This window comes from Carlito syrichta, unplaced genomic scaffold (assembly GCF_000164805.1).
Source record: "Carlito syrichta isolate Samal-C Ts95f unplaced genomic scaffold, Tarsius_syrichta-2.0.1 Scaffold135915, whole genome shotgun sequence".
NCBI classification, from domain to species: Eukaryota; Metazoa; Chordata; class Mammalia; order Primates; family Tarsiidae; genus Carlito; species Carlito syrichta.
In genome coordinates this window covers 333,681-348,119 of record NW_007080011.1, presented here as the reverse complement: position 1 = coordinate 348,119, position 14,439 = coordinate 333,681, and the positions used below count along the sequence as shown (strand labels likewise).

Sequence of the window (14,439 nt, the reverse complement as noted above, 5' to 3'; positions counted from 1 at the left end):
TGCTGGGTTCCGGCGATCTTTCCGCCTCAGCCTTCCAAGGAGCCGGAATTACAGGCATGCACTATCACGCCTGGCTGATTTTTTGATTTATTGTAGAGATGAGGTCTCGCTGCCCAGGCGTGTCTCGAACCCGCGGGCTCAGGCAATCCACTCACCTCAGCCTCCCAAAGGCGCGGGATTACAGGCTGAGCCACCCAGCCCGGCTATTATGAACTCTTAAAGAAAAAACCTGAACAATTTTAAGGAAAAATTGACAAGTTCATTATCATAATGGGGAGATTTTAAAGAGTGCTACCAGAAACTGATAGATGAAGCAGACAAAAACATTAGTAATGCAGAAGCTTTGAAAACCAAATTTAAAGCTTATCTAATAGATCAAGAGAACTCTATACTCAGGGAAAAGGAAATATATATTCCTTTCAAGTATACATTGAACATTTACAAGAATTGACCACATACTAGATTACAAAGGAAATCTCAACCACTTAGAAAGAATGTATATACAGATACATTTCTATCCTCAAAGCAAGTTAAATAAAAATTGGCCTTAGATAATTTTTAATGTGCTTGTAAACTTCAATAAGTACTTTCCTACATAGCTCACAGGTTGAAGAAGAAATCACAATGAAAATTGCAAAATATTTGGAATTGCATGACAGAGAATTAGTCAAAATTTGTAAAATACTGCTAATGTGATTTATTTGTTAAACTATTACAAAATAACAAAGAAGATTGAAAGTAAATGAGCTGGCCAGGTGCAGTGGCTCCCATCTATAATCCTAGCACTTTGGGAGGCTGAGGTGAGAGATTGTCTAAGCCCGCAGGTTCGAGACCAGCCTGGGCAACTTGGTGAGACCTCATCTCTACAATAAATCAAAAATTAGTCAGATGTGGTGGCACGTGCCTATAGTTCCAGCTACTTGGATCACCTGAACCCAGCAGGTCGAGGCTGTGATGGCTGTGAGCATGCCACTGCACTCCAGCCTGGGCGACAGAATGAGACTCCAACTCAAAAAAAAAAAAAAGAAAGTAAATGGACTTTCAACCCAAGAAACCAGAAAAGGAACTCCAAAGAAAACCTTAAAAATTTGCATTTCTCTGATGATGAGTGAGGCTGAGCACTTTTTCATGTGTCTGTTGGCTGCCCGTATATCTTCTTTTGAGAAGTTTCTATTCATGTCTTTTGCCCACTTTTTATTTATTTATTTATTTTTTGAGTTGGAGTCTCACTCTGTCACCCAGGCTGGAGTTAAAGGGGCTGTTTGTTTTTTTCTTTTGGCACATTTGAGTTCCTTGCAGATCCTAGATGTTAGGCCTTTGTCAGATAAACAGTTGGCAAACATATTTTCCCATTCTGTGGGCTGTCTCCATGCTCTCTTGATGGTTTCTTTTGCTTTGCAGAAGCTCGTTAATTTGATGAGGTCCCACTTGTCTATTTTATTTCTTAAGGTATTGACCTTTAGGGCTCCCCTATTAGGAATATACCCAGAGGAACTCAAATCATTCTACAGAAAAGATACCTGCACACGTATATTTGTTGCAGCTCTATTGACAATAGCAAAAACATGAAACCAGCTATGTTGCCCATTGAAGCTAGACTGGATTTAAAAAATGGTGCATATACATGATGGAATATTATGCAGCCATAAAGAAGGACAAATATATGGACTTTACGGCAATTTGGATGGATTTGGAGTCGATCATACTCAGTAATTTATCACAGAAACAAAGAACAGAGTTCCATATGTTCTCACTCATAAATGGACCTTGAACAATTATAATGCTATAAGAAAACGATTGGCAGTAGTGGGAAACTGTCAGGGGAGAGAGGGTGGGATTGGCAGTTGAGGGAAACTGCTAGGGGAGGGGGCATACCTCATCAACAAGGGTACCTGCATGATCAGTGTTTATATACCTAACCCTGAAATGTACCCACATCTTTATAATAAAAATTTTTTTTAAAAACCTTGAAAAAAGTAAGAAAATAATTTTAATAGCAAAAATTAAAAATAATAGATCAAAAAAGTAATCAAATAGACCTTTAATAAAACCGATAAGGAAAAGACAATATTATGGATGGAAAAGGGCTATAGCTGCAGATATCATAGAGATTTTTAAAAGCATCAGAATATTATGAACAACTACATGCCAATGAACTTGAAAATTTAAATAGTTTTCTAGAAAAATGTCAAAATTAATTTAAGAAGAAAGGAAAAAGCTGAATATACATTAAAGATTCTGAATCACTAATCAATCTAACTTTCCCCAGTTCTGCCAAGGACATCAAGCCCAGATAGTTTTACAGATGAGTTTTATAATACCTTTGAGGTGCCATTCACTCCTATCATACACAAACTGTTTTGGAGACTGGGAAGAAGAGAGACCACTACTTAACTCATTTTGTGCAATTAATTTTACCTTAATATAAGATTAATATGATAAAATAAAATTAGAGGTCAGTTTAACGTAGAAACATAGATAAAAAGACCTCAAAAATATATGTTAATAATGTATTTTCTAGCAACATGGTGAATGAGGTGACCACTAAAGTCAGCTGAAAACAACTGAGGTATTAGGTAAAATGTAAAATTCAACTTTTTGAATGTGGGCATGAATTAACAAAAAGCAAGGAATATGCAAGCCAAGAACTGAGTAAATGTAGAAGTTAGCTGAGTGCAGGAAAAAATAATCAGACACCTAAAGCTGCCCCTCACCCTGAAGGGATTTGTTGAGGTAGGTGACTTTATTAATATAGTTATTCAAGATTGGGTCCTTGAAGTGAAGCCCAGGGTATGCTGAAAGTAGTGTCTAATAAGAGATTCTACACACACACACACACACACACACACACATACACACACACATATTCTTCAAAGGGCTACAGCTAGAGTTAACTAGAAATCATTCCCCATTATCAGGAAAAGGAAAACTGCCTGTCTTGGTCCTTGGCACAGAGCCATAGGTGGAGGGCCTATGAATCTGTCTTGAGAATTTGTAATTACAAGCCAACTTTTAAGAGGGTGTGCAGCCCAAGCTCGTACTACCTGGGTGGCCTAGAAAAGCCTCAAACTAATAGTTCAGTTAAAAGTGGTACAAGTCTTATATTGCCATCAGGCACCTGAAATGTGCAAACACAAATTTTTTTCTTGAGAAAACCACCTTCACACCAGACCTTAAAGAATTTTCACAAAGTTCTAAGAAAAATATGGAGCTCACAGTAAAGTAAAGAATCCTTCCACGATACCTTCGATGAGAGTCAGACTAAACAACAAGCAACAGGTTCAGATTCATGAAAACCTCTGGTACTGGCATGATCAGAAACAGAATATGAGAATGTTTAGTATGCCTTAAGAAATTAAAGACCTGAAAATATAAGAAAAGCAAGCAACTAGACAATTAATAGAAATGAAAACTAAGTAATTAAAATTTTAAAAACTTAATAGGCTTAGCATCAGTTTAGACAAAACTGAAGAGAAAATAGTGAAATGAAAATAAGAATTGAAGAAAGTCTCCAGAATGCCACTTAAAGAGACCAAGAAATGAAACAAATAAAAGAAACATTAAGATACTTGGAAAATAAAATTAAAAGGTCTAACATGCATCTGATCAGAGTTATAGAAGAAGAGGAGAAAATGGGTGGAACAACATTTGAATAAATATTCCTGAGAATTTCAAGAACGTTAAAAGATTTTCACTTAACAGAACCAGGAAGCCTAGTGTATCCTGAGTTGAGAAAATTAAAAGTAATATCCATGTAGACACGTAGTGAAATCCTAGAACATCAAAAACAAAGAAAATGTCTTGCAAGCAGCCAAAGAAAAGACAGATTAGATTCAAAGGAATGACAAGCTGTGAGAAAATAACTGTAAACCAAAATTCCATATACAAAGAATATATTTTTCAAAAACAAAGGCACAATAAAGACTTTTTCTGAAAAGCAAAAGCAGTTTATCAACACGAGAACCTCACTAAGGGAAACTAGAGGATAGATATTAGGCAATAGGAAGAAAAAGAAAAACAAGAAAAGAGAAGCAAAGACATTAGTAAAAATGTGAATGCATGTAAATAAACTCTAAAGTATTTTTGTGGGACGAAAAATCTAGATTAGAATTAACTGGCGTAACAATAGCATATAAATTGGAAGGGTAGGGAATTGTAACTCAAGTGTTTAAGGTGGCTGGGCTTGGTGGCTCAGCCTGTAATCCCAGCACTTTGGGAGGTCAAGGTGAGTGGATTGTCTGAGCATGAGGGTTCGAGACCCGCCTGGGCAACTTGGTGAGACCTCATCTCCACAATAAATCAAAAATTAGCCGGGTGTGGTAGCGCGCGCCTGTAGTTCCAGCTACTCGGAAGGCTGAGGCGGAAGGATCGCCAGAGCCCAGCAAGTCGAGGCTGTGGTGGCCGGGAGCAGCCACTGCACTCCAGTCTGGGCGACAGAGTGAGACTCCAACTCAAAAAAAAAAAAAAAAAGTGTTTAAGGTCCTTAGTTCAGGAAAAAAATGAAAATATCGTTTAACCGACAACTCTGATGAGTTAAAAATATATGCCAAACTTTTCTAGTGTAATCATTGAAAATAGTAGAAATAGAGATTATGAAATCCAAATTAAAAACCCAGAATGAGTGAAAAGAATTTGCCCTGAAAACATAGGAAAGAGGAAACAAAAGAACATAGGGACACTGGGAATTTATTTGGTAGAAATAAATCCAAATGTATTAGTTGTCACATTGGATGTAGATGGATAAAAGTCAAATCTGATTTTTAAAAAAGATTCCAGATATATGCTACTTACTAGTGATATCTTTTTTTTTTCTTTTTTTTTTGAGTTGGAGTCTCACTCGGTCTCCCAGACTGGAGTGCAGTGGCCGCTCCCGGCCACTGCAGCCTCGCCTGCTGGCTCCAGCGATCCTTCCGCCTCAGCCTTCCGAGTAGCCAGAATTACAGGCATGCGCTACCACGCCCGGCTGATTTTTATTTTTATTTTTATTTTTTTAATTTATTGTAGAGATGAGGTCTCGCTGCCCAGGCAGGTCTCGAACCTGCGGGCTCAGGCAATCCACTCACCTCAGCCTCCCAAAGGCGCTGGATTACAGGCTGAGCCACTGAGCCTGGCTTATTAGTGATATCTTAACATAAGGCAATGAAAAGTTGAAAGGTTAAGTTTATATCAGACACATTCTGAAGTCTGGGATCATCTTTATCCCATTTCAGGACCTGTAGTAGCTCAGGAATAGACTGCTGTCCTTCAAAGGGTCTAGTTGTTTTCCATTTACCTTTAATTCCCAAGTTTAGCTCTTCAGGATTCTACACCAAAGCACAGCCCCTCATCTAAGGCCTCGGGCTCCAATTTTCTTTCATTCCCCTAGTCCCAAAAGGGTTAAAAGCCTTGCAACTGTCTTTTCCAGATCAATAGTAGCTTCTAAGACAAAAGCAACCTTGAAGGCTTAGCTCACTCCTCTAGATTTAGTCTTCTGATCTTAGCCAGGTATTTCTTCACTATCTTAAAGTTCTACGGTGCATTTAAGAAGAACTTTTCCCACATTTTGTCTAGCACCTTTTGTAGTAACCACATCAGGAAGATTGATACATTATTACCTAGTCCTCCATTATTTTCTCAGATTCCATACAATTTTTAAAATGCATGACTTGTCTTCCTATCCAGATTATAAGTCTTTTGAATATACAGAATGGGTTCTATTAATTTTATGTAATTCTTGTTACCTAATAAAGTACTATAAACTGGTGGTCATTAAATTACTAAATGAACTTGAATTGCATCAACTTTTCTTAACAGTGTTCAAAGCAGGTTAAATAGATTATATTTAAATAGTGCCTTCTGGCTAATATATAAACTGATTGGTGTACTTTCATAAATGATATTTTTCACATAAAATATAGGGAGACAGGTTTAAAAGTTTAAGAGAATAGGATCACTATTAACTTTTGTAATTTAACCTTTTTAAGACACTGAATTTGCCAAATTTAGGATTTCTTAGGCTTAGTCAGTCTGGATATTTATAAATGAGAGAGGAGGCGGCATTATAAATTGAGACAGAATGCTGATTAAATATAGAGAAAGTATTCCCACCAGATTCCTTATCCGAAGACTTTTTTATTATTGAACAGGATGAAAGGGCTTCCCCTACCCCTTAGTTGGTTGTTAGTGTCTCATCCAGTGTTACCACTTTCTGTGCATAATCATTCAAAACTGGTAAAATTCCATTCAACTGTTTTCTGTTTAGTAAAGTTGCTTATATATCTCAGATGATGTCTTATATTAAGATTGCCTTGCCCTCATGATTTTATAAATTATTCATTTCAAAATATTTTCTAATTCACATTGTAATTTTTTTTAACTTGTAATGGTCATTTAGAAGTATTTTTCTTAATTTTCAAACATATAGAATTTTCTAATTATCTTTTTGCTTCTGATTTCTAGCTTAGTCTTGTTTTGTCAGAGGGCATATTCTGTGTGATTTCAATTCTTAAAAATTTGCTAAATTTGCTTTATATATACATTTTTTACATTTAAATATTTAAAATTTTTACATTTTACATTTAAAAATAATTTGCATTCAGTATTCCACTAGGTCAAGTTTGCTAATTCTATTGTCCAACTTTTTTGTTTTCTTACTAATGTCTTTGTTTGATCAATGTTAAAAAGGTGTGTTAAAATCTACTTTGATTCTGAATTTGTCTACTTGTCCTTATTTTACCTTCAGTTTTTCATTTGACTATCTAGAGAATTTATTAGGTTCATTCAAGTTGGAACTGTTATATCTTCCTGGTGTTTGAGTCATTTATCATTATGAAACATCTCTATTTCCATAGTGCTTTTTGCCTTGACGTCTTCTTTGCATGAATAATATAGCTATGCCAGCTTTTCTTTTGACTAGGGTTTGCATGGTGTATCTTTTCATCCTCCATTATGTTTCAAGTATGTCTCTCATAAGCAGTATATAGTTAGTTTTGGTTTTTTAATCTATTCTGACAATTTTTGTCTTTCAAATAAATCATTTAGTTTATGTACTTTTAATGTAGATACCATATATTACATTTAAATCAGCCATCTCATAATTGCTTTCTATTTGATTCTTCTGAATTTCTCCCCTTTATTGATTATTGTGCACAAAAGGTAAATTCCCCCAGGAAAAAAAAGGCAGTCTCAAACCTGGGCTCTCCTGTGTGGCTTTCTTCCTCTCCTGGATTCTGGCCCAGTAATTCTCTACTGTCTTGTTAGCTCTCCAATATCTTTAGGCAAATAGTCTGTGTATTTTGTTTACCTACTCTAGTTATCCCCAGCATGGATGTCAATTTAAATTACCTAGTCTGTTATTGCTCAGAGAAAGCCCTAGTACCTTCTTTTCATAAATTAGCTAATTAAGTCCAGAGAGACACCATCATAGCTAGTTAACAACAGAGACAACCAAGACCCAAGTGTTCTAATCTTGTGTGGTTTTATTCTGTTACACCAGTACCAAACATGCAGATAGATCTAGTAGCATTTCAATATTTACTGTATAAAGCCACTTTTCTTAGGTCACTCACTGCAGCAAAGATGCTGTATTCTAGGAAACTTGTAGAAAATTCTCACGTAAATAGTGCCACCTCCCTCATTTCCTCATCCTATCAGTTTTTTTAAAAAATTGTTATAAGCCATTTTTAAGCATAAATTGCAACTCCCCCATCCCTCAATATAAATGCTCCATTTGAAAACCATTACAGATTTAGTGAACATTGGACCACCAAGCACTATTTTTTAAAGTGGGATTCTCCTTGTGCTTTATAATAATATTGATCTTTTGCTTAAATATACAAAAATCTAACATCTAATCCAGGGATTGGTGTTCCGAAATAGGAAAGAGGTGTTAGTTATCTATCACTTCATAACTCATCACTCTAAAATGTAGTGCTGAAATGACAGTTTGTTATTTCTCATGATTTAGTAGGTTGAATGGGAGTTCTTCTGCTAGGCTCACCAAGCACCTGCTGTCAGCTGAGGCTAGATAATCTCACTCAAATGGTGTGGCTAGGTGACTGGGCATTTTTCTTCATGTGGTCTTTAGTCCTTGGCTTCTTCACATGCTAGAAGAAGTGTTCCAAAAGGGCCGAGCCTCTCAAAGATGAGTCTTAGAAGTAACCTAGTGTCACTTCTGCCACATGCTATTGGTTAAAGCACATCAAAAGTCAACCCAGATTCAAGGCATGGGATAGAGATTTCGCTTCTTACTGGGAGGTGCTGCAAAATATCATGGTCATGGTTTTCATTCTCCCACAGGTGACAAGATTAAAAAGAACAAATGTGTGGGCAGTTTAATGGCCTCTGCACTGCAACATTGACTCTCTACCATAAGCTAGGTACAATTCAATTTGGGCACTAACTTCCCAGAGTTAGCACCAGATCCAACAAGTTAAAGGGCAGGGTCCCCAACAATACTGTCCTTGACTTCAGACTGTAGTTGCAAGTGAATTCCCTGGAACACCTACACTTCTATATGATTTGGATACAAATTTGGGCTTTCGCATGGCCCCTCTTCAGGTTCAGTAAGTCGCTAGAATGGGTCACAAATCTCAAGAAAATGCTATACTTTTGATTAAATTTTCATTATGGAGGATATAAATGAATAGCCAGATAAAGAGATATATAGAGTGATAAGATCTGGAAGCAAGGCCTAAGCGCAGGAGCTTCTGTCCCAATGGAGTCAGGGTGCCTAACCCTTCCAGTACATGAATATGTTCACCAGCCAGAAAGCTCCTCCAAACCTCAGTGTCCTGAGGTGTTCTGGGTTGGTTTTGTTTTGTTTTTTGTTTTTTATCATTATGGTTTCATTATGTAGGTGTAGTTGATTAAATCATTAGTCACTTGATTAAATTCACCCATCAGCCGGGCTCGGTGGCTCAGCCTGTAATCCCGCGCCTTTGGGAGACTGAGGTGAGTGGATTACCCGAGCCCGCGGGTTCGAGACCCGCTTGGGCAGGCGAGACCTCATCTCTACAATAAAATTAAAAAAATTAGCCGGGCGTGGTAGCGCGTGCCTATAATTCCGGCTACTCGGAAGGCTGAGGCGGAAGGATTGCCAGAGCCCAGCAGGTCGAGGCTGCAGTGGCCGGGAGCAGCCACTGCACTCCAGTCTGGGTGACAGAGTGAGACTTCAACTCAAAAATAATAAAAATTTAAAAAATTAATTCACCCATCCTCCTAACTTTCCCAGATGTCAGGTAGCTGAAAGTTCCTGCTGTCTAATCACATGGAGGGGTTTTCTGGTGACCAGCTCCTACCCTGAAGCTATTTAGGGGCCTGGCCAAGAGCCACTTTTTTAGCTTAACTATGACACTTCAATCACTGAAGAAACTCCAAAGCTTTTTGAAGCTCTATGCCAGAAACCAGAGGCAAAGACCAGATATATGTGTTGTTGTTGTTGTTGTTATACCATAGCGATCCCCGGATGTCCATACCCTAATCCCCAGAGCCTGTGAGCATGTTATGTTGTATAGAAAGACGGAGTTAAGGTCTCAGATGGAGGAAAGGCCAAACATAGTCCCTTTGAGGGACTGCCTACTTCTGATTCATCCTTATTCCTGGTGTCAGGATCCCAACCCAAAGTGAGAGGGGTGACCCATGACCTCCCCCTTTTTAGGCCCTAGTGTCGAATCTTTGCCCTACTAGCCCCATTAGCAAACCTTGAAATAAGGGATTATCCAGGTTGACCCAGGATCATCCAAAGAGTCCTTGGAGCAAGGGGAAGGCAGAAGAGTCAGAACTAGCGATGACATCATGAGAAAAACTCACTTGGCCACTAAAGATGGAAGGGACTCACCCGCCAAGGAATGTGGGCAGCTTCCAGAAGCTGGAAAAGATGAGGAAATGGATTTTCTTCTCAATCTTCCAGAAAGTAACAACGCTGATGACACATTGATTTTAGCCCAGTGAAACCGACTTCAGGTTTCTAGCCTCCAAAAATATAAGATAATAAAATTTTATTGTTTTAAACCACTAAATTTGTGATAATATGCTACAGCAGCAATAGGAAACTAAGATAGCAGGACTTGAGAAAAGGAAGAAAATAATATTACTTTTCATCATGTAGGACAGCATGATAAATATATAGTTGGAATTTCTTTTTTAGGTTTTAAAACTGTTATTCTGTTCAAAGTGCAAGGAAATACACATTCTTCAAATCTCTCCTACTTCTTAAATTATTTACTATCCTATCCTACCTCTAGCTCTCAGTGGAGCACAAAACTCTCTGATTTAACTACAGAGAATTCTATATCTTAATTAGAGTGCATCTTTGTGCCTGATAGATAACAGATTCAGAGAAGAGAAAGAAACTCTCTATACTTATGAGCAGGATACATTTGACCTCATTGATTCATCCAGTGATAATTTATTCATCATCTTCAATGTACCAGGATATATGCCAAGCATAGTTTTATATTTAAAAGGAGTTATGATCTAACACATGATAAAAAAAACTTAATTGGCACAGAGGGAAGGATTCCTAGCTGGGCTCCTTCATAGAATAACTGATGTCTGTAGATGGTTTTGTAACTTCTCTACTTACTCATGAAGTTTAATTTCTTTTTCAAAAGCAAAACTAGTGCAATAATATTAATTATGCTGGGTAACACTTAAAGAACACTTACAGTGTACCAGAGCTGTTCTTACTGTTCCTTAATATAACGTTAACAAAGAAAGTCCTTTTACATTCTTAATCCCATTTGATCTTTAACTGCTGCCTTCAGTTACTTTAACCATGTTTTCAGAAATACACAAAAACTCAATGTTTGTATGTCTTTTATTTTATTTTCTAATTTTATCCCTTTTCTACAATTCCTCATGAAACCTAAAACGTAATTAAGCAAAATTTTAGCTGCATGTGAAAACTTCTCACCTTGAATTGAGGAGGAAAGAAGAATAACTACTTTATTCACAAATGTATGCCTGAGAAATAAGAAGCACTGAGCTTAACTTGACACAATTAACACTAATTACATGTTAGTGTCCCTAGTCTGGGAATTTTTTCCAGCAAAACTTATCATTTGCTGATTTGTTTCTTTAGGAACCATATTATGTACGTTGCATCAAACCCAATGACAAGAAATCCCCACAGATATTTGATGGTGAACGCTGCCGGCATCAAGTAGAATATCTTGGACTACTGGAGAATGTGAGAGTACGTCGGGCAGGATTTGCCTTCCGCCAGACTTATGAGAAGTTTCTTCACAGGTGAGAATAGACTCAGCAGAGAATCCTGATAGCACACTGAGAATGACAGAGTCCTCCCCATATGTGACAATGTATCAGCACATTTTAGGCAATGTGTAAATATTTGTTGAATGAACAAAAGAGTTGAAGAAATTACGAAAATAAGAGACTTTCCCCAGAATCAACAAAGAGACCCTGAGTGCATTGGTTTATGGATCATGGAAAAAACTTCAGTCGTCTTGAGGGGAAAGGGGGCATTATAATATAGAAAGAACATTACTTTGGAATCACATCTGGATTGAAATTCCAGCTGTGCCACTTGTTTTCTACTTGCATGTAGGCCAGAAATTTAACTTCCTTGACCCTGTTTTTGCATCTGTAAAGTAAATATAATAATGCCTACATGGGCTAATAGGGCTGCTGTTATGAGGATTAAATTAACCTAAGTAAAAAGCCTGCTGTCTGGGTGCAGTGACTCAAGCCTGTAATCCCAGCACTTTGGGAGGCCAAGGCGAGAGGACTGCCTGAGCCTGCGGGTTCGAGACCAGCCTGGGTAACATGGTGAGACCTCGTCTCTATAGTAAATTTTTAAAAATTAGCTGGACATGGTAACGTGCTTGTAGTTCTGGCTACTTGGAAGGCTGAGGCGGAAGGATCGCCTGAGCCCAGCAGGCTGCCACTGCACTCTAGCCTGGGCGACTCCAACTCAAAAAAAAAAAAAAAAAAAAAGCCTGCCTAAATGCCTGATACTTAGTAGATATTCAATTAATCCTTTTATTATTACTACTATTAGTAATTATCATAATAATAAAATATTAAGGAAGTTAGCACAGAGGCCCTGAAATCAGTCTACCTGGTTTGAATCCTGGATCTGCCATTTTTAGTTGAATGACCTTGGGCAAATCACATAACCTTCCTGTGCCTCAGTTTCCTAATGTGTAAAATGGGGATAGTAGTAACTAGCTTGAAAGGTTGCTGGATAATTAAATATGATAACATATACAAAGCACTTAGAGTAGTACTTGCATATAGTAATCACTTATTAAATGTAAAATGTTGTTGCTATTGTTAATTTATTGTTAATGATGATAGTTGACAACTGGTAATCAGAAGACTGTTTTAATTATCTGTTCATTTATTTTAAAATATTTATTGAACATTTCCTACATTCTAGGCTACAGATTCCCAAAAGAAGTGAGTAAATAAATACATAAAATATAAACCAGAAAAATACAGAAAATTAAAATACTTTAGATTGGTTGGTCAGAAAAGAGTCTTTAAAGAGTGACAGGAAGGAGCTAGTCATACAAAGGTCAGAGAAGAGAAAAGGTGTGACAGAGAGAACAGCCAGGGAAAAGTCTCAGTTGCAGTCATAAGTGTGGGATTTTAGGTACCAACAGTCTAGTGTGGTTGGAGGACACCAAGTGACAGGACGGTGGTGTGAGAAGAGATTAGAGAGATGGACAGGAGTCCAGATCATGTTGAACTTTGTAATCAAACTAAACTATTTAGATTTTGGCCAGGTGTGATTTTTTTTTAAATGGTGCATGTTAAGCATGGAGTGACACAATCTTTTGGATATCTTAAGGGGATCACTGTGGCTGCTGTGTGAATAGAAAACAAGGAGATGTTTAAGGATGCTATTGCAGGAGTCCAGGAAAGATAGCTTGATGATAGCATCTTCAACAAGAGATTATCACAGATGTAACAGTAGTGGACTGATTCAGGATATGTTTGAGAAGTAAAGTCAACCATACTTGCTCATAGATTGCATATGATGAAACAGGAATAGGAAGGAATGAAAAGTAAGAAGTAGATTTTGGTTTGAGCATCTGGGTAACCATGGTATCATTTCCTGAGATAAAATTGAGCAACAGAAGTTTGAGAAAGAGGGTATAGAACAGGAACAAGGATAGAATAAAGATTATTTTCTTGACCTTGTTAACTTTGAAATGCCTACTAAACATCTAGCTAGAAATATTAGGTAAGATATAAGATACCTGGAGTTCTGGAAAGAAGTTTAGGCTGCAAATAAGAAATTTTGGAGTCACTAGTATATAGATTACATAAAAATTCCAGGGGACTAGATAGAAAAGAAGAGATCCATGATACTGTTTTGATTTGTGGTCTGACATGGGGGGAAAAAAAAAGCAAGGAGAAGAAGCAACAATAAGGTAGGGGGAAAAAAAGAGGATTATATCACAGAAGCCAAGAGAAGATGGCATTTCAAGAAGAAAAGGGTAGTCACCATATCAATCAATCATTGCTGTGCAGTCAAGTAAGATAAAAGCAGAAGCCTAATCATTAGATTTGGCAATGTAGGTCGAAGGAGAGAGGGTAGGGCAGAACCTGATTTGAACCAAATGGGAAAATGAAGTGAGGAGTTAGATACCTGTAGAAAGCTCAAGAATTTTGCTGTGCATGACAGTAGAGAAATAATGGAAGCACTAGCTGAAATTGGAGGTAAAGTCAGAAGATACTAGGAAATGTTTATACGCAGATAGGGATAATTCAGAACAAAGGTAGAAACCAGTGACATAGGAGAAAGAGAGATAATGGTGATGATAACATCCTTGAGAAGGCAAGAAGGGAAGGGATCCCCAACATAAGTGAAAGTTTTGTAGATTTAGATTAGAATAGGAGGACTTCACCCATAGCAGCAGGACACAAGACAAAGAATATGGATACAGATGCAGAGAAAGCTTGAAGCATCTTTGATGGCAAAGATGATGTTCCTGTCTGATTGCTTCTGTTTTCTCACTGAAGCATGAGGCAAGTCTTAAACTGAGAGGGAGGGTTAGGAGAGATGGTAGAAGAGGGTTGAGGGGAAATGAGAGTATTCATTTTGGAAAGTAGAAAAGCATATATTTGTGTAGTAGGATTGCTGCCAGGAAGAACTGACCCATTTGTGATTTGAGGTTATAATGTAAGGTAGCCCCACCTAGCACTATTAGTTTTTCTCCATAAATGGTCAGCTACATGTATGCAGCAGTAAGAGAGTACATTAAATGGAACCTCTTGGAATGAATAAAACTTTATAGCATAACAACCTAGAAAACTGGAATTTAATTTTACATTGGTCAAAAGGTTATGCTCAAAACTGACTATTTTCCCTTGTTGAAATTGCACCATTCTTTAAAATTTACTTGTTTTAGCCGGGCTCGGTGGCTCAGCCTGTAATCCCGCGCCTTTGGGAGGCTGAGGTGAGTGGATTGCCTGATCCCGCGTGTT

General features: G+C 37.6%; 1 protein-coding gene across 1 annotated transcript in view; it reads left to right on the top strand.

Moving 5' to 3' along the window:
* Positions 1-14,439, top strand: part of LOC103251068 (unconventional myosin-Id) — a 230,727-nt gene that overhangs the window by 13,301 nt on the left and 202,987 nt on the right. The window contains exon 5 of the mRNA XM_008049680.2: positions 11,063-11,229. Within this exon, the coding sequence (XP_008047871.1) occupies positions 11,063-11,229 (167 nt within the window). The remainder of the gene's footprint in view (positions 1-11,062; positions 11,230-14,439) is intronic.